The following is a 21,224-nucleotide window of genomic DNA, read 5'->3' as shown; positions in this document are numbered from 1 at the left end:
TACATCAGGCTTAATGAAGACTATTTTAAGATTCTGGTTCTGTAAGTTTCTGCCCTTTTTCTAATACAATATAAAATTAATTAAAGACAGTTCTAAAACTCTTGAGCTGCTCACCTTTCCTTGCGTTCTTCCAGGTTCAGCAAAGACAATACAGAGATTCTATGAGTTTCTGGTCTTTCTATAAGCCACCAATAAATAAAGAACATTCCTCTAGTTTAGCAAGGTTCTTAATCCTTTTGTAGTTCAAAACAGCCAGTCTTCATAATCTGATTCTATAAGTGGTTGGCCTTTTCTTATCATGAATTAGACAGAAATAAAGCAAAAATATATACCTTGCATTTTCCAAAAAACGACAACGACAATATTATTTTTGCTTGAACAGACAATCAATCACGTGATTTCACATACATAGAGGTACTATACAAATCATAGAGATTTTTAAATTTTTTAAAGTTATGTTACATATCAATATGTATACATATTTGTGAAAGGCTAAGATTGACAGAAAGAGCAAAAGGATATACTATGTGCTTTTTTAAAATATATATTTGTATATATATTTATATATTAATGGAGAACCAATTCATATGCTAAAATTGATGTAGACCTATCACAATAAAACATTTTTAAACAATATGCTGAATTCAGAATTGAAATACATAACATACAATCTTGCTTCAATATCCATATAATTATAGAGTCAGCTATTAATATTTGCACTAAACAAAGCTATATGGAAAATATTACAAGAAGGTACATGGGACCTTGAAATATGTCTCCCTTTGTCTGTGTTCTTGTAACAATGATCTTAATATTCGATTTGAATCGGATTATGCTTATGCCGATATAGGGCCAGGTTCAGCTCAGTGAGAAAAAGTTATTTTCCCATAGACTTCAATTGAGTTTTGATGTGATAAACTGTGAGATAAGTTTTTCAGAATTTAATCTTGTCCATGAGTTTTCATGTGATAAATCTTTTCCTCATTGAATTGAATCTGGGCCATCGACTGAACATGCTGGTAAATAAGTGCTGGTAAATATGTCCACAATGATCATCAGACAAACATATTTTCAATACCAGTAGATTAAATGAGCTCACCAGTAGGCCAGTCCTGTAAATTCTATTAATGATTTCATCATAAAGTCATGTGTACCATCCAAGCTAATGGTTGACAGGGAGATGGCTAGCAACTGTTTTAGCTGTTTTTTACTATATGGTAATTAGTCTATGCCCTCAGTGATGAAATCTATCCAGCTGGCTACTGGTAGAAATGACTCATTTTGATTGTTATCAATCAATAACACAAAATCATAATTATTACCACTTCAATCAATTCAAATAATTTGAAATCACTTCTAGTTAAGGAAACACAATATAAAAAAAAATATGATCTATTTTAGTAGTAAAAAGTACAAATAAAAATGGTAACATTGCCCATAACCTATTATGGGATTCCATGCCTCAAAAACATCACTCTTTTGAGGGTCTGATGTTACTGTACCCTGGAAAGCTAGAGCAATATTAAATATTGATTTTAAATGAATGGATGAATTTCCTACCAATCTTCTTAAATCATATCAGTTAGGAACAGTGACTGAATGATAATGATTATTTAGACAGAATGTTAGATGAGCATGTGGAGTAGATATGAGGTCAAAGAGCAATATCATATTCAGCCAACTCTAGAATAATAAAGATTTTAGAAATATGCATTGGTTTTGTGTAGAATTCATTTGATTTTAATATGAAAAATAGTGCAAAAAACACCAAAATTGTAGAAAAGGGAACGACTCCTCATTTGTTCTTTCAATGCAGTTCCCAGCAGGAAGATCAGGATAGGAGGCTCCCGTCTGCTCCAGATTAAAGGAACGCGCAGTTTCCGAGTGAAGAAAGGGGGCTCCCTGTCCAGCATTCGCCGGGCCGGCAGCCTAAAGAGCGCCAAGCTAACACGACAGGACTCAGGGTCCGAGAATGAGGAGATCCAACTTTCACAGAGCAGGGACACTGTTACTGACATAGGTAATTCAGTGAGAGATTCTGAGGAGGATATATATATTAGGAAGCACTGTATTCTCTGAAAGCATAAAAATAAACACCAAGACTCCAATACTCCAATTTACTCCAATTTAGTTTTGTTCACTTTAACAAACAGGTGACTGTCATTATTCATTAACGAGGCATTAATCAGTAATATAGCATATTATTTTTGTTTAAATACCTTTAAGCAGAACCATGTATTAACTTACTGCCCATAGCCAGCATTTGGCAAAAGTGAAACCAGTCATATAAGAAAGTAAACGGGAATGGTTATGTTAAACTAAAAGAGCTATGTAGGTTTTAGGGCAATTAGCTACAATATTAAGTTTTGCTTTTTGCTCAACATCATAGTGTCATCAATTTAACACTGTAACCAATTTGCTCCTCACTGATGAGATTGAGATAATATGAGGATTATTTGTCAGAAAAAAAATATTTCACATAATATCACTTATATTAAAGTATTTTTAATTATTTAGTTAAAGTATACAGCTAAACATTTGTTTCCCTTCTGTTCATATGTACAATTATTAGAGAAGGCTACTAGGTAGAAACTTAACCATATTAACCATATTATTCTGTTTAAGCAGATCACTACAATGGTCTGCAGCATTGCCAAGAGGCAGGGAATTTGTTCTCCACTCTTTTATCCTATTCCCTTCAAAAGGGGATTTGTGCTAGTAACTGTGCTTGTCTTCGCTAGTCAATCAAATAACTAGATGGGTTGGGAGGCAGTGTGTGCTTTGTGGTGTGCTGTTGTATGCTGTTGTGAAACCATCATTGCATGAATAGGAACACAGTCCAGCCATGAGATTGCAGAGATCTTTAACAATTTGTCTTTTTTTGTTTTTTGCCTCTGAGAAGAAGGAAGTCCATGGAGCACAAGTGAGCCCAGTATTGAGCCAGAAGGAGGAAACATTAGCAGTGAAGAAAGTTACCATCATAACATGTCATGGTTGCATGTGAGTACAGTAGTGTCAGCACATTGCATACAATATATTGAAGATCATCAGAGTAAGAATTGCTACGGTTCCATAAATTATAAGACCAACTTAATTCAGGACCACCTTGGTCTAGTTGGTCTGGTTTTAGTTGGTTTTATAATAAAAGTTACTGTTTTACTTTAGAGAAACACCACTATTGTTGCTATAGCTATAATGCTCAAAATTTGTGTCAGAGCCTTCCTCATTTCATAAATTGATGCCATTATAAATACCAGTCTTGCTAACTATGGCTCTCATGATGCCCATATGCAAGCAACTTGCTTGTTACAAACATACAAGATGTCTATTGTTAGCATGTGCTAAAGAGTTATTTTTTGTTGTCAGGTAATGATCCTTTTATGTAACCAGCAAAGCTTTATTTGCACTCATGTGGATTACTGCCACCCTCATTGCTACCTTCACCACAGTCGTTCTTGTGCTCGGTTGGTCAGAGCTATCAAACTGCTGTATGGAGATACAGTGGACTCAATCAAAGAAGATGGTCTGGGTAGTGGTTCTGGCTTTAGAGGCAAAAAGATGAAAGAGGTATGTGTTTCACGGGCTGCAATCTCTGTGAAGATGTAACCAGTCACCTGCCAAACAATAAGAACATTAGCCTACAGATGGTCAATAAAATACAGCAAAATCAGCAGCAAGTTTTTAATATATACAAATTACTTTTATTTCCTGCCAAGTACTCCAAAGGAAGAAATGGGAAGTTCAGATCCACTAGAAAAAGTTTGGATAGAACAATCCCATTTGCAGTGGCGTAGCTAGACCCCTAAGGGCCCCAGTACAGTCATTTACAACTTGGCCCCCTAAAAGGATTGTTCACCTTTGAGTTAACTTCTAGTATGATGTAGAGAGTGATATTCTGAGACAATTTGCAATTGGTTTTCATTTTCTATTATTTGTTGTTTTTGAGTTATTTAACTTTCTATTCAGCAGCTATTCAGTTTGGAATTTCCGCAGTCTGGTTGCTAGGGTCCAAATTACCCTAACAACCATGCACTGATTTGAAGAAGAGACTGGAATATAAATAGGAGAGGCCTGTATAGAAAGAGTAATAAAAAGTATCAATAACAATACATTTGTAGCTTTACATTTTTTTAGACAGAGTCAGTGACCCCACATTTGAAAGCTGCAAAGAGTGAAGAAATAATTCAAAAACTATACCTGCTATCCCACAGTCACACTCCCTTCCCAGAGACTATCATCCCACTGTTACTATAGGCACCATCTCTCCCTACTATACCTGCTATCCCACCGTCACACTCCCTTCCCAGAGACTAATATCCCATTGTTACTATAGGAACCATCTCTCTTCCCCAGAGACTATTACCCCACTGTTACTATAAGCACCATCTCCCATTGGTTTTCCTGGAGTTAGGCTGTTGGCAGTTTCAGTGACCATGTGACCTTTATGACAGACACATACAAACAAGTGGAAGTAGAAGCAGACAGACACAGAAAACCCAGCACAGGGGGCACATAAGCTATATTGAACACAGATTGGAGGTGAGCTGGGTACTACCTGGCCAGGTTGGTCTTGTTGGAGCCCGGGAGACCTCTAAGAAGGTAGAAGGTGTTTAGTGAAATAAGATGAACCAGGGGCCTGCAGTAAGCTGCAGGCTGGAGGGTGCACTCTTCACAAAAAGTCAGTTAGCCACACCCTCCCCTCTTGTGAAGCATTGTCCCATCTCCTGGCCTGATCCTTGATCTCCATTGGGCAGAAGAGCCATGTTGTTGGGAGTTGCTCTGCTCTGTCTCTCTGTCTTTATTCTCTGCCTCTGTTTTACAAAGCTGCCAGAGAGGGGCAAGGGCTGGACCCGCCGAAACCAGGCAAAAAAAATGGCGCCAAACTGCCCAAACATAATGCACTTAACTAAGCTGTTGTGGAGACTGACTGTCAGGGATCGCGCCGGCAGTGATGTCACACGCAGTGCACCGGCGGTGATATCACACGCAGTGCGCCGACGGTGACGTCACACGCTGTGCGCCATGGAGATTGCGATCTCCAATCTAATTTTAATCTGCTCTTGGATTGCGGGCCCCATCAGGGGTGCAGGGGCATGGACCATGGTGCCGCTGCACCCCCTACCCCCTGGTAGTTCCGCCACTGCCCATTTGTATTTCTATTTAAAATCTATGGAAATAAAAAAAATGATATGGAGAGCAGAAAGATAAGTTACAGTCATCAAAAAAACTCAAACAGATTCAGACATTGAAAGCATCAACTAGTTTAGGGGTTTCAAACTCTGATACTGCAGGACAAATTATTCATCAACTTTGATGCATAGTTAACTATTATATGCAGTCTCTTGTTACATATTTGAGCAAATTACTTACCAGTCTGCGACATTTCCATCTCTAAAAATACCTGGTTTTAAAAGGATAGTTCCCCTCTTCTATATGTTTTGCCACTTCCCAAAAACTGGCCATGGGACAAGCAGTAAAATATGTTAAAAATATAAACGCACTAACTGTTCCCATAAATGGGTCCAGATTCATTAAAAAAATATCATGGTTTATTATCTTAAAACAACTCGACAGAAGTCTATGGTGAAATATGGACTCAAATTAAGGAATACATTATCTCATCATTTTAACTCTGGCCCATTGTCTACCTGCAGTGTTCAGACAAATCATGCCTGCGAACGCCTTCCCTGAAAAAGAGGGTTACAGAAGCCAACTTAGAGGGGAAAAAAGACAGTGGGATGTTGAAATATATAAGGCATCAGGTAAGCATATCACTATGAGGGTGGGGAAAGGATGAAAGTAACTGCAATTATCTAGAATATAATGGACTTGAGTGTTGAATCGAACAGCCCTTGCATAATAATTGCTGATGTGGATATCTCACATTGTATGATTAGCAGTTGTTATGTATTGTACTGTATAATTATTTCCTTTGTAACGTAAGTGCTGAGCAGGGCATTATTTTTACTGCAGAATTGAAAATTCTGTTTTATTTCCTGCATTTTAATATATTTTCTTAATAGGCACAAACATACCCATGAAGTATTGTTATACAGTATGTTAAATAGTTAATTTCATTCATGCTAATTAAAAAAGTAAAAGAGGGGATAAGGGTAGGAGCCAATTACAGAAAACATAGAGAGCAAGTACAGGGCAGATCAGAACAGAAATGTAAAGTAAACTTAAGTAACCAGACCATAATGAAGAGATTTACATAGCCCACATGTATAGAATAGCTGCATGCTCAAAAGAATTAGTGTTATAGTTTCCCATCTTAAAAATGGCACATGATTTAGACTGAAGAACAACATTTTACGGAGGATATTCTATGTATTCCCATCAACTTCCCATAAAAATCTTTTTCACATACAAGCTTCAAGGCTAAAGAACAATGACGTTTCATTATAAATAAGAGCCCCCTTATTTATCCTCTTTTACGTTGACTTTAAGTTAAATATTGTGTTGATTTTGGCCAAAGAAAAGTAACCTATATCGCTCTGTGATATACAGGTAATGAGCTTGTGTCCTGCTCCTCTGTCCTTGCTGATTAAAGCAGCTCCAATCCTAACAGAGGAAATGTATGGTGACATTCAGCCTGCTGCATGGGAGCTGCTCCTAAGTGTGGATGAGCACATGGCAGGCGCTGCAGGTAAGTTAGTTCCTGCTCCATTGTCTGCTGGTGACTTTATGTCTTCACTCTCTGACTACTGTACTGCATTGACTTGTTTCCCAGTTCTGTATGCTGGCTTAAATGACATTTCCATTTAAATACACAATACATTCATTTTTGTCCTGACCTACCTAGATACTAAAGCTATAGATAAAAAAAAATAAGCATTTCATTATAAGGTTGTGGACACATTTTAGGTCCTGCCTTCCCAAAATCAGTGTGGCACACACTAAAGGTCCCAGGAAAATGTGCCTTCATTATACAAAAGTGTTGGATGCATGGCATGACTATTACTGACTGTTACTGATATTTTGCTAACATCAATGGCTGCCTTTTAAATTATGTCATTGGGTGCAGGCCCAGACTGGCAATCTGTTGGTTCTGGCAAATGCCAGAGGAGCTGCTATCAGGTGCCATAGAAAGTCACTGTTTAGTGGGCTAATGGGACCTGTTTGGGCCTCTTTGTAATAGGAATGCCAGAGCCTATTTTGACTCGCAGTCCAGACCTGTATTATTATATACAGTAAATGTCATATCCCATTTAAATCTTGATTCTCCTTTATATACAGTTAGCTTCTTTTTTTAGCATAATTTTTGGTAAATGCATGTATAAGTTTTAATAATAAAATAAAAAAAATAATAAATAATAATAAAACTTTTAATTCCTCTACCAAAATTGTTAAGGCTGAAAAATGCTTAGCTTCATATGCATCCCAAACAAATTAAGTGGCAGGAAAGGATTTCTTAGTCCTTCCCAGTGATTTATGGTTAATACGGAAAAGTAAGTCTAGGTACCCCCTTTTACATGTCTTTCCTTATGTACATTCAGACTGAACACCCCCCAAAGACTCCCCCTTTAGATTTCACACCCCCATCATATACTATGAATTACTTTTTCTGGAGTTTTTAACAGAACCTATGCATATTGTATTTGGCAGCATGTGCAGTGTATAAAATGTCTTGGATGTGTTGTGTGATTTATTACTGACTTTATTTAAGTTATAGGAACATATACTGAGGATCAATTCTGAGCCTACTGAACCCTCAATTTCTCTGTAGGGCCACACAGGCTGAAATATTCAATGCCTAACCTTAATCTTAATCTTGCTCCCTCTGCAGCTGCCATGTTCTTACTTTGTGCTGTGAAGGTGCCTGATTCAGTTTCCGATATGCTGACCTCTGAGTTTCAGCATCCCGAGACAGTCCAGAGAATCAATGCCATATTAAAATTCCATACTCTCTGGAGGTTCCGTTATCAGGTTTGGCCTCGGATGGAAGAAGGAGCACAGCAGATTTATAAGGTGGGAAAAATGGAGCAAACACTATAAGGCTCATTTATAAATGCAAGGTGACATGTTTTTTGTACCTGCAAAGCAGATTTTTCTCCATGAATTTCAGTGTAATAGTGGGAGCCTGCTAAAATTGCATCCACTGCAAGTTATACCCAATGATGCCATATGGATGCTAATTATTATCCATTTTAGTAATTGAGCACAAGCCAAGGCACACATATTTTGCTTGCATTTATATTCAAATATTGCCATGTCCAGTGTGCTGCAGCAATAATGGTATTTGATTAAGATTCCCTCTGCACAAGTCAATTGCAGTCATTGACATAACCTGCTCAAATATTTGCATTGGGAGTATATTTGGAAGGAATACAGCAAATCCATATTTTTTTTAAATTCAGCCAGTTTAGAACCATAATATGCTTCTAATAATTTAATAAAATTAAAGCTTCATCATCACCTTCAATAGTTCAAATTTGGTCCAGCAGAACATTCAGTATTCCAAAGGACAATTCTGCATTTGGTGCATCTGTAATACATGGTATAGAATAGTTTAGGAGCAAATCTTACTTTATCCCTTGCTTTCAGAACTGCACTGTAGCTTTAACTTATTATTGCGTCATGGAAAATGCGGTAATGGAAATTTTTAATTTTGATAATTTATCACAATCACCTGTTTCCGTGCTAAAACTACACTAAAGGGCTTGTGTACAGTAATAAAAACACATTAGGTTTGCTCTGGTGATAACAACCAATCTGCAAGTTGCATTTACTGGTCACGTATTGGTTGCCATGGATTACTTCACTTGGACATACTTAGTGCCTAAGAAGTAAGAGAGAAGTAGAGAAGATTTGATTATATGCTTTGCTAGATTGAAATCTAAAAGTTAAACTAAATTATACACTATACTTGTATTTCTGTTAATAATAGTTACTTTGATGTGTTTCATATTGTTCTAGATACCTCCTCCAAGCATTAACTTTACTCTGCCCTCACCCATTCTGGGGATGCCATCTGTTCCCATGTTTGACCCTCCTTGGGTACCACAGAGCAGTGGAAGCGTGCAAGACCCAATCAACGAGGACCAGTCTGTGAGTAGGAGTGTGAAACATGTACGAATATCAAAGGATAAAGATTTATTCTTCTGGTTTGCTTATGGATTCTCTCTGCTTGCACTTGGATGCACATTGGCATGCATTCAGCATGCTGATTTGAAAAACTAGCTTCTTATACCAAAAGGAATAATAACACTCCTCTAAACCGGTGCTGCTGGAACCTTAGTATAAATAGTTCCCAGCAAACATAATTAGACCTGACTGTGCATGCTAATCAATTTCCAGCCTTAGGCTGCCATTATGGATTAGCCTTTGCCTGTACAGATCCTCTACTATTTTCAATCAGTGTGCATGCCAAGCATTTTAATCAAGCATTGTGGTGCATACCTCCTGGCATGCTATGCCTTGCCTGTATAACTAGCAATAAATATGGTTTAGACAGTACCAGCTAAAAGTAATATCATCAAGAGCATTTCAATTTGATTTTCAAATTAACTGTAAATAAAAAACAAGCATGTTTAGAACTCCACATGCATGCAAATAATGTTGCACTCTCTAAAGAAAAATAGATGAGTAGCACCTAACTGGGCCAAGAACTAACTCTGATCTGAGGGGATCATTTTTAAACTTGGTTGCTGGTAATATTGTAGAAATACTTGCAAGTTAATAAGGAGAACTGAAGGTTCCGTTTCACTAATTGAGTTTCAGGTTCAGTTTTGAGGTCTGTGGGTCCATAATTAAGATTAAGGGCCCTGTTTATAACATGTGCAGTGAACTTCTGCTGTGTGACTGCAGGGATGGTCCTTTTTTCTTTGAAGGCTTTGTTTTTCCCTTTAAACAAAGTCATGTTGTACTTTATGATTCCATCTCACCTGTCCAAAGGACATTCTCTCTTCAAACGATTTTGGCTTGTTCAGGGGTATTTTGGCAAACTCTAAGGCCTCCTAGGTTTCCTGCTCTCCACAGCCCACTTTCACTAAGCTTGCAATGGATGATGCATGTTGAAACTGTGTCTGAAGGTTGGCTTGAATATTACGTTTTTTTCACGACTAATTGAATAATCGTTCTCTGCAGTTGAGGAACTCGCCTCAGACGGCAGCAGCCCCCAAGTTACCAGGGGTGGCAAAAAGCAGCTCCTGGTAACTTTAAGAGCGAATTTCTGGTTATTAAAGCAGAAATTCCTCTCTACTAGTGCAGAGAGCATAATTGCGCTCTCTGCATTAGCAATGTGGCCCCCCTGGACCTGCTCTTTTGCAAGAAAGGTAACCGATGCAGAGCGAGGGGGTGGCATTGTGGGAGCGTCTCAAGGGGCAGAGAATCACCCCTGCACCCAAAGAAATTAGCAACGGTACCACACTTCTTAATAACATTTAGTATGGTGGACACAGGAATGTAAAGGTCTCTGGAGATGGACTTGTAGCCTTGAAATTATCCAATTATCCAACCTTTCTTATGATTTTCTGACCCACCTGCTCAGACAGTTCTTTGTTTTTCTTTTTTTACTCTGTGTTCAGTGTGGAGCACCTGAGTTAAATGACAAATAGATGCACCTTTTGCTTTAAAAGCTTTTGAGCAAGGAATGCAGGTGCAGTATATCTATATATATATATCTATCTATCTATCTATCTATCTATCTATCTATCTATCTATCTATCTATATATATATATATATATATATATATATATATATATATATATATATATATACTGTATAAAAGCAATTTCAATTCCCAAGATGTTCATGTATATTAAGTACTATTTAGTATCACAAAACAAGGCACCTTCTTGGCAATTTATTGTAGGCTTCTCACATACCATACTCACCTCAATGGAAGTTGTGGTGTCTTCTTTAACAGGAGTTGGGAAACTATTTTTAATAGCCAGGGTTTAATCTGTGTAAATGATTCCTCCATGAAGGCAAAACCAGGCTACAACTATATGAATATGGATATTCATATCCATATTTGTCTCTTTTTAAGTGCAACATAATGTTAATAATAAAGGTAACTTATTAGTTTTCTACTTATCCTGTGCCTGCGACAGTGGTGCATGCCATTTTGAACGTGCATGCTATTCTCTTCTAATTACTGTATATGCTCTAGCACATGCTCTAGTAATAGGTATCCTATAACACACCGCTGGGGAAATGTAATAAAAATGTTGCCAAAATAACAAAGAAACATTTGCATTTCACAATGTAATGTTCATCATTGCACAAAGCTTTTTCCAGTAATAAGCTTTATATGTATAGGCTGTACGCTAGTGCACAATCGTCTTTTCCACTTGCAGCTGGTTCACAAAAGCTATTGTGCAAAGGAAAAACTATTCATACATAGCAAAACATGGTTATTGTTATGCATATCTTATGCATTAACAACTTGTATTACATTCCCCCATAGATTTTATTAAAATGCAATTTGTTGCATTCGGATATCAGTTCAGGTAGCAAATCTGAATTACTGGGGCATGACCAATCTTCATATAAAAGTAGACCTGATTACTGAAGCTCAGGTTACAAACAGAATCTAATTAGAATTACATAGGCATGGCTTCCAAAGAAAGCTTAATAAAGCCAAGAAGGATTTTTTCTTACCCAAGCTGCCAATCCAAAATGGCACCCAGAATGAAGAGGAGGAAAATACTAGGGCTGAACACTACGGACTATAGACAGCCAATAAACTGGAATTAAGAGAACCTGCATCTTCAGATATCACTGTAAAAGGAAATGGAAGGTTTACTTTTATAACTCAAAAGTCTACCCTCCAATGACATCCTCGAAGCCCCAAATTCCATTCAGACAGAAATACTGTAAGTGCTACAGGTGACAGAGTGGACTTGATAGAACTAATACTAAGGACCTAAATGTAACACAATGAAACACTAAAAATATATTGCAGAGAAAATCCCAAATTTAAAACACAAAATTAAAGATCACAAATACAGCACACACATACATAAGGATCAGCAGTACACAACAGCCCAGAGTTCTCAGACAAATACAGAAAACTGCAAATATTTCCTATTGCTTGCAAAGGCATTTTAAAAAATGATGAGCTTTGAGTGTTTTAGCAGAGACAATTCTTGGTATTCAGGGTATTTTCTGGCATTTAGTAACTGCAACAAAACCAGGATTGACAAATAGCACCATGTATCATTGCCCTTAGACTAACTTAAGTTGGTTGGATAAATTGCTTATTAGCAGATAAAGGTAAACATTTTTGAAATTCAGTTGTGCATACACTTGAAAAAACTGCTCATCTCTTATGCCCAGCTATTCTGATATAGGTGAGAGTTAACTTTTTTTTGTGTGTGTTACTTTGATGGCTAAACACGAGAATCAGTTCCATTTGTTTCAGTGAAGTCAATTAGCAACCAGAAACTGCCCAAGCTGAAGGTGAAAGGATTCACAGCAAAAGAACCCCAGGTCTGAACACAAAAGCCTAAAAGGAGCATTTTTGGAGCCCCAAAAATGCTTCACGGCTAAATAAAAGTCAGAATAGTCAACATACTATGTATCAATGTTTTAGCTTTTAGTCTGAGGCTCATCACATGTACACCTAATGTATTCTTTCTTTCTCCTACCATGGCTGCACAGAAATCCTTCTCAGCTCGGGCAGTGTCCCGTTCCCACCAGAGGGCTGAGCACATTCTCAAGAACCTTCAGCAGGAGGAGGAGAAAAAAAGGCTGGGGAGAGAGGCCAGTCTAATCACTGCAATCCCTGTGACACAGGAGGCCTGTTATGAACCCACATGCTCCCCTAGTTCTGAACAGGAGGAAGAAGGTGTGCTGTAGGATCAGTACAATTTGTTACAGTTATTTTACATTGTTTCTACAATGGTTGAACTCCATAGGAGATTTAACTATTAACATTAACTCCATCTCTCTAAGTACTAGCTTTACATATACTTATTATTGTGTCATATACAGTCTTGCTTGTCATTATAGCATAAAATGCATTGGTTCTCATTTATGAGCTTTCATAATTTCAAGATACTTTCTCTAAACAACAAGTTTAATAACTGGATCAAGGGTAGTCCACTAGCACACGAGGAATTTGACTTCTATGTCAGCAAACCAATTGTATATGGACTGTGTTATGTGCATGCGGACATAATACTGAAAGAATTAACGGTCCTTTTCTAATTGTTGCCGCAAAGTAAAAAGTAACATTTTTCAACAATGTTATTGTGTTAAAGTGATATGTTGGCTTTCACTGGAACTGGGGGCCAAAACAACAAAAAACATTATTCCTTTTTACCAAACTTTTCAAGTGACATGACAAATTTATAAATACAAAATTATTCAATATTTAACAATTTCCATTTGTTATTAGTCTCAGTATCATTGTAAAATCTCAATCTCAAAGGTCACTAAATGCAGTTTTGGATTGAATTCAATATTATACTTTATATTCAGTGATAATATCCTGCAGAAAGTTTGTGGCTCCACTGTAGTATCAACATACCAAAGAGTCAGGGGACAGTATTAGCACAGTACAACGTATGATACAAGCCTAGTAATCCAGTCAACTTTATTTTTTAGCAAATTTAAACATTATGTATGTTTACAGAATACATTATACTGCATTTACATTATATGCTTCATTTGATATTTGTTTTGGTTGGACAGAAAACAGAATTAGAATAAATAAATGAATGGATACACAATTCTCGGCTCTCTGCTATTCATTCTGTATCATGATACTAAATCTGTCCAAGTTGGGAGGTTTCACCTCTTTCATTGTGTTTGCCAGTAGAAGAACCCACCAATCTGAATTCCAGACGCCTTTCAGTAAGTCCATCCTGTACCTCCAGCACTTCACATCGTAACTATTCCTTCCGTCGAGGTTCTGTATGGTCTATACGCTCTGCTGTGAGTGCTGAAGGTGAGTCTTACATATCAGACCCTTGGTTTATGCACTTTATGCTGTTGTTTTACTGTCAGGAATGGAATTCACAATTATTATTGAGAGAAGCAATGAATTAAGTATTTGCATTTTCTACTTCTGCACCAATAAATCTCAATGTGTATTTCACAAGCATGTTGAGGATCCACAAAATGTTGGATAGTCTGCTTCTTTTCTTTGTTAATTTTCTGTATTACAGATGAGGAGCATGCAACAGAACATACTGCTAATCACCATGTCTCACAACCACCCCAACCAGTTTTTCCAGCATGCATCTGTGCTGCAGTGCTGCCCATTGTTCACCTGATGGAGGATGGGGATGTGCGTGAAGATGGAGTTGCAGGTATGATGAGTTGGTATTTTGTATGAGTTTATTTTTGTAAAACACAATACATTCTTCCTGTTTGCTAAAATATCTAAACATTTACGGATAGCTAGCCTTTAAGTGGCCAGAATGAGTTAAACCTCAGGGTGACATGGAATGGTGTGGGCTTTGGTGGACATTTTGGCTAAGCCTGGTAGATACCTTTAGACACTTACGTTCAGTATTGAAGAAAAAATCAGGCATATGACTCAGTAGTCTGTATTTCGAAAATCTGTCAATTTTGTGTTCTTTCAATTTTTCTATAATTAATTCTAAAATAAACTTCAGACATAGAAATAAGCATTAAATAAATGACAAGATCCATCATCTTCTAATGTGAAGTTTACCTAAAACAAAGTTCTTGAACATTTAGACTTTTTCTTTCTACATTAAACAATAATATTAAATTCAGTAATGACTATTGAGTTAAATTCAATAAAGTTATATGCTATACTAAATCTTTTATAGTCCAGAAATTATGTAATGTGATGTTTATTAAAGGAAACATGAAAGGACTAATAATCAGCAAAAAGCCACAAGGACAATTTGCTCTTTAATTAAGGGATAATACTTTGTAGGAATATGTCTGCAGTCAATATTTGTGTACTGTGTTCCAATCATGATCTTTCATTTATTAAACCCTTAGTGAGTGCAGTGGCTCAGCAAGTTCTGTGGAATTGCCTGGTTGAGGATCCATCCACAGTTCTTAGACATTTCCTGGAAAAACTCACCATAAGTAACAGACAGGTAACTGTCTTATCTCACCTCTTCATTTCTTTAGTCATCTTAAAAGCCTTTAATACAGCTGATGTTTTGTCTGTTTCAGGATGAACTGATCTATATGCTGAGAAAACTGCTACTTAATATTGGTGATTTCCCAGCTCAGACATCACATATTCTGTTTAACTACTTGGTAAGTGTAACATACCCAAGGGGATTCATTTAGTAACCTGGGAGTATCCATATGTATCTGAAATATAAACATCTGGAAAATATACAGCCAAAGATGAAAGAATAATTGAAATTAAATGCACATTTTTTCTAAAGAGAATTACTAAAGAAGATATCCTGTGTTTTTATTTTTATATTCTTCAAAAGTGACTTTTTACACAGTCACTGTGTGCTCGCACCACCTGTCCAGAGTAATCTGTCAAATCTTATACATTAATACACTATACAGTACTAAAATTATTTTAGTACACTCTAGGTAAAAAACACAATTGAAGTACATGTACAGTGCCTGCCTTTTTACTAATAGCACACCCACGGGCCAATGTCTTAAAGCCCACAAAATTATTATTATTATTATTATTAACATGTATTTATATAGTGCCAACATATTGCGTAGCACTGTAAAATTCCTCCACGTACTTTATATTTCTGGGTTTTTGTAACTCACTAACATATGAACTATTTTTATGAAATAACTTCTATCTTCCTAATTTTTTTGGGATTATCTTTATTGCTATTTATATATAGGTGGGCTTGATCATGTACTTTGTTCGCACGCCTTGTGAATGGGGTATGGATGCCATCTCAGCTACTCTGACTTTCCTATGGGAAGTTGTTGGCTATGTGGAGGGCCTTTTCTTTAAGGATCTTAAGCAAACTATGAAGAAGGAACAGTGTGAGGTTAAACTCCTTGTGACAGCATCCATGCCTGGTAAGCAGACACCCGCTATAACCTGTAACAATTAGAACTGGACTTAAGAGGAAGACTAATTTTTCCATTATTGACAATAGGCACAAAAACGTTAGTAGTTCATGGACAGAATGAGTGTGACATCCCAACTCAGTTACCAGTGCATGAAGATACACAGTTTGAGGCTCTTCTAAAGGTGTTTATATCATTTCACTATGGGGATTTATGTATATAACAATATATTAAGACATAAAAAGCTTGTAACAGTTAGCGTCTGTTTTTCCTTTTTAGGAATGCCTAGAGTTTTTTAATATTGCGGACTCCCAGTCAGCAAATTATTTTCTGATGGACAAACGCTGGAATTTAATTCACTATAACAAGGTAAAAAAAAGTGCTCTGGAAGGTACCCATAGGCTAACATTGCACTTTGGTAGGTTTAAAGTGGCGAAGTATGAAGTCAAAGCTTTTTTTCAAGAGACAGTACTTCGATTATCGAATGGTCAAATGGTTGAACGATGTTTATTTCGAATCGTTCGAATAATTCGATTCAATGGAATTCGATCGAATTTGACCAATTCGATGGTCAAAGTACCCAAAAAAATACTTTGAAATTCAAATATTTTTGCATTCGAATTATTCACTTGAGCTTAGTAAATCTGCCCCATTGTGTATGGGTGTGATGTGTGGTTTATTACTTCACCTACAGTATATTCTAATTCTAATTTTGCTAAAAGCTATATGCACTTGGTGAGTGAAAATTATAATATATGTTACAAAGAGTGAGAGAACACCATAAACTGCACCCAATATTTTCCTTTTCAGACATATGTACGTGATATTTATCCGTTCCGGAGGTCAGTTTCACCACAGCTTAACTTGGTTCATATGCCACCTGAGAAGGGCCAGGAGCTGATTCAGAAACAAGTATGGGGCTTTGGAGACTTCCTGTGCATGTGAATGTATCTTAATGATTTGACTATTGATTAATTATATAGCTTTATAACTTTGGGAATTTTATAAAGAATGTATTTTTTAGATACCATTACTTCAGTAATCCTTCTCTTCAGTTCAAAATAGCACATGACATGCAGAAGATGTTTAGTAAGAAGGTTGTATTATGATTATCAGGTTTTCACCCGGAAGTTGGAAGAGGTTGGAAGAGTTCTGTTTCTTATATCACTGACCCAGAAGATTCCACCTGCCCATAAACAATCTCATGTTTCCATGCTGCAAGAAGACCTTCTTCGTTTGCCTTCATTTCCCCGAAGTGCAGTTGATGCAGAGTTTTCTCTCTTTAATGATCCCCAAGGTATTCAAATCAAACTTCTCTGCCTGAATAGCAAGGAAATAAAGGCAATTACAATACAGATAAAAACCCAAGGATTTGAAGGGGTACATGGGTTCACAAATAACTTGATGGATGGCCTGACTGATGAACAGTTATTGATTACTGTATACGTAGTGTTTGGGACATGCAATCTCTAGTCATCTCTGAAAACAATATAAAAACTGACCTCCTTAACATTCAGAGTCATGCTAGAAATAACTATATACAAGCCAGCAGACTCATTTATTAACACTGCATATCTGAACGTGGGCTACCCATATCAACCAATCAGTAATTAGGTTTTTCAGACAGTTGCAGGAAAAAAACGAAAAAAGCAAAAATTTGATTGGCTTGTAAGGGGGTGGAAAGTGATGGAGTATTGTGTGCAGAAATGTTGTAATCTTTTTGTGGGACACAATATGCATATATGTGAAATGTATATATGGTTAAATGTGCTGGGTGTAATTTGTAATCACCATTAGAGGGCATCGGAATTTTAAGTGCCGCCAGAGGCCGCTGTGGGATAGAGAAGGGTATGAAAGGAGGTGCATTGCCCAAGTGAAGGCTCTTGATAGGAGGGCATGGCCAGAATAACATCTCCTGGCAGGGTGCAAGTTAGAACCGGATGGCTTAGAATAAAACAATTTAGGATAGGAAAGATCCTAAGTGAGCGAGCACTAGGTGCATGAGTTAGTAAGGATGCGTAACAAGGGCAGTTGTGGCCCAGACGAGGAGGAAAGGGAATTTGTTTCCAACGGACACTCTGTTAGTTAGGGAACCAGTGGCAGTGTAATTCTAGGTAGGAAGGACACCAGGGCTTCATGTCAGGATTTGGTTAAAAAAGGGCCTAACCTGGAAGAGTGGAGGGGTATCACCCTGAAGGTATCAGACCACTATTGGAGAGTGGAGGGATACGGGGGTGTACCATATACCAGACCACTAGTCGGTTAGGTGGGAGCCAAATTCCTAAGGAACGTAAAAGAAGAAGGTGTGCCTATTCAAGGGAAACTGGTTTTATGGAAGTGTTGTACATTTGCTGTGTTTGAAGAAAAATGAAAATGTGTTGAACGTGTGCCTGAATGTGTGCCTGAATGGAAAGACTCTGGTGTGTCAGGGAAATAAAGCCGTGGTTGCAACTTGTCACAGTTCCTGTGTGGTCCTCTGTTGGTATTGAAGAGGTTGTTGCTGGTGGATACTGTTCCCTTTAAAATGTGAAGCCCTCCTCCATTGCCATGAGTTTCTGCTCAGGCAGAGCCAGTGTGCCTCTTAACGGCAAAATGTATTACTAATTTCAGATAATTTTGCATTAGATCTTAAGTCTGCCTTTTTAATGTGTTATACGTTTTCAAAGACAGAAGTCCTTGATTTTTACACAATAGAAAAGATGTAGAAAGGATAATTTCCATTAAATTTATATTTTTTCAGCAGGAAAAGAATTGTTTGGTCTGGACACTCTACAGAAAAGCCTATGGATCAAACTCCTTGAGGAAATGTTCTTGGGAATGCCTAGTGAATTTCCTTGGGGTGATGAAATGATGCTCTTCCTTAGCGTGTTTAATGGAGCTTTGATCCTGCACCCAGAGGACAGTGCCCTCCTCAGGCAATATGCTGCTACTGCCATTAACACAGCTGTGCATTTTAATCACCTTTTCTCACTCAGTGGTTATCAATGGATTCTGCCCACAATGCTACAGGCAAGTGTCAGAGGTGTAAAACGCAAGCTTATATTTCTGTGACATGGAACCTGATGAACTTAGTTTTGTATCAGCTGATAAATTAAAGAACAAAATGTGATAAAAATAGAGACATTTACTAGTCAAAAATAAATTAAATTAAGGTTATGCTAGAAATATGCAGGAAGGGGACATAACAACATCAAACAAGCAAAAGCAAGCAATCGATTTTTTTAATGTAATAATGTACAAACAAATAATAGTACAGTATAAATTTTACAACAAAATCTCAACATATACTATATATTGTAAGGGTAGGGCCGCAACCAGCTGAACAATGAATGGTAGGTTTAGTATTTAGTATAGGCTATATAGAGTAAATGATTAACACAAATTGCATCATTATCTGTCAAATTTGGATAAAGATTCATTAGGGTTTGAGTTTCATATACTTTATTTTAGGGCATTATTTTCTTTCATTGCCTTTATTAATATGATCACTGAAATAACCAATATACATAAAAGAAGCTGGATTCTAAGTCAGTCATCACAGGTCTGTGAAGTCCCTGACCTATCAGCCAGAAGGACAAAAGGGGCAAAATTAGCAAAACTGATCAGGGTTGGACATGTATCATCAGCATAAAATCAAACTGAGTAAGGTGTACGAGCATTATCCATTCATGCTACAGAATAGAAGGAGACATTTTTATACTCATGATCATCCTTATCATTTTTCATAGGTGTATGCTGACTATGAAAGTAATCCACAACTTCGCCAAGCTATTGAATTTACCTGCCGTCAGTTTTATGTTCTTCACCGCAAACCTTTTGTGCTTCAGTTGTTTGCAAGTGTTGCTCCTCTTCTAGACCTTCCAGTAAGCCCTCGGCTCTGTTAACAGCCTTTCTCACCAGTGAAAAAAATACTGAATGCAAAAATACTGTTTCTCCCACATGTGACAACTGTAACTGAGGAATATTATAAAGTGTCATCCATTAGACACTGACAACAGTGTGAATAGAGGCAGGGAGCATTTACCTTATGACCTGCATCTGTGTATGGATTTTAAATTGCTAGACATGTCCTCTTAAATTTAAGTCTCTAATAACTAGAAAAAACAAATTTTCTCTCTGTGCCTATCTTGAGGTACTAATATTTTTCTGTAGCATCTGGTAACACTAGAGTAAACTAGAGTGTCATCCATTAGATTTACCTATACTAGAGTAAACAGTGAATGGCTTTTATTATAAAGTGTATTATAGGTGAAACAAACATTCCTTATGTGAACTGGGATGCATATCTCAATGCATATCTTTTAATGGTCCCTCCTGAGGCATGATAGCCCTAATTTATGTACCTGAAAAACAGTGGGGTACACAAGAGTTGGTGGATCAGAGCAGGTTGAACATAACTTGGTGTGGCCTGAGAACAAAATAATTCTGTGGGGTGGATGCTGGTATGACTGCAATCAGCTATAGATAATTTAAAGCACTGCGTATCTTGACAGCGCTATATAAATAAATGATGATGATGATGATGATAATTTGGCATTTTGTCCCACAGGACGGTGTAAGCAGTGGCTCCTCCAGTAAGGGGGTGTGGCCTGAGAACAAAATAATTCTGTGGGGTGGATGCTGGTATGACTGCAATCAGCTATAGATAATTTAAAGCACTGCGTATCTTGACAGCGCTATATAAATAAATGATGATGATGATGATGATAATTTGGCATTTTGTCCCACAGGACGGTGTAAGCAGTGGCTCCTCCAGTAAGGGGGTGTCAGCCCAGTGCCTGTTTGATCTGTTGCAGTCCTTAGAAGGAGAAACACCTGACATTCTGGATATCCTGGAGCTTGTGAAAGCTGAACGACCCTTGAAATCATTAGGTAACTGCTTTTATTAAGGTGTAAGTTCATGTTATCATTACCAACAATAATAACAACACGTGTTTATAAAGCAACAACTCATTCCACAGTGCTGTGCAGTAAAGGGGTGTATACATTAAATATACAGTTTACATACATAGAACAGTTTTAGTATAGACAGCAGTATTCTCAGACTATTTCCAGTTGGCCCTTTTTTTAACTAGATAAAAAAACACAAAATTAGAAATAGAAATGTACAAATATAAAAAAGAAAAAAATAGAAATATATTAGATTTTTTTAGGAAATAAAATTAGAGCAATTTTAAATTGTATTTACAGTGTTATGCAATGACTGTCCACCGAGGGAAATAAAAGCAAATCTGGTCCCTAACTATACCCTGCCTGCTGATAGTTCAAGTGAGCAGATCATCAC

The 21,224-nt window shown here is 37.1% G+C and overlaps 1 protein-coding gene across 25 annotated transcripts in view; it reads left to right on the top strand.

Moving 5' to 3' along the window:
* Positions 1-21,224, top strand: part of unc80.L (unc-80 homolog, NALCN channel complex subunit L homeolog) — a 92,123-nt gene that overhangs the window by 48,326 nt on the left and 22,573 nt on the right. For 15 of the 25 annotated variants that reach the window (XM_041577220.1, XM_041577233.1, XM_041577215.1 and 12 more), the window contains 20 exons: positions 1,817-2,020; positions 2,900-3,000; positions 3,367-3,567; positions 5,655-5,762; positions 6,511-6,649; positions 7,790-7,971; positions 8,920-9,051; positions 12,611-12,797; positions 13,770-13,901; positions 14,122-14,265; positions 14,933-15,033; positions 15,113-15,199; positions 15,766-15,949; positions 16,030-16,124; positions 16,220-16,309; positions 16,751-16,852; positions 17,057-17,237; positions 18,681-18,949; positions 19,669-19,803; positions 20,671-20,812. In XM_041577220.1, coding sequence (XP_041433154.1) covers positions 1,817-2,020; positions 2,900-3,000; positions 3,367-3,567; positions 5,655-5,762; positions 6,511-6,649; positions 7,790-7,971; positions 8,920-9,051; positions 12,611-12,797; positions 13,770-13,901; positions 14,122-14,265; positions 14,933-15,033; positions 15,113-15,199; positions 15,766-15,949; positions 16,030-16,124; positions 16,220-16,309; positions 16,751-16,852; positions 17,057-17,237; positions 18,681-18,949; positions 19,669-19,803; positions 20,671-20,812 — 2,916 coding nt within the window. The remainder of the gene's footprint in view (positions 1-1,816; positions 2,021-2,899; positions 3,001-3,366; positions 3,568-5,654; positions 5,763-6,510; positions 6,650-7,789; positions 7,972-8,919; positions 9,052-12,610; positions 12,798-13,769; positions 13,902-14,121; positions 14,266-14,932; positions 15,034-15,112; positions 15,200-15,765; positions 15,950-16,029; positions 16,125-16,219; positions 16,310-16,750; positions 16,853-17,056; positions 17,238-18,680; positions 18,950-19,668; positions 19,804-20,670; positions 20,813-21,224) is intronic. The other 10 variants (XM_041577235.1, XM_041577234.1, XM_041577232.1 and 7 more) reach the window with 5 other exon arrangements.

This window comes from Xenopus laevis, chromosome 9_10L (assembly GCF_017654675.1).
Source record: "Xenopus laevis strain J_2021 chromosome 9_10L, Xenopus_laevis_v10.1, whole genome shotgun sequence".
Taxonomy (NCBI): Eukaryota; Metazoa; Chordata; class Amphibia; order Anura; family Pipidae; genus Xenopus; species Xenopus laevis.
The sequence above is the reverse complement of the archived record's forward strand: the minus strand, read 5'-3'. Positions and strand labels throughout refer to the sequence as shown.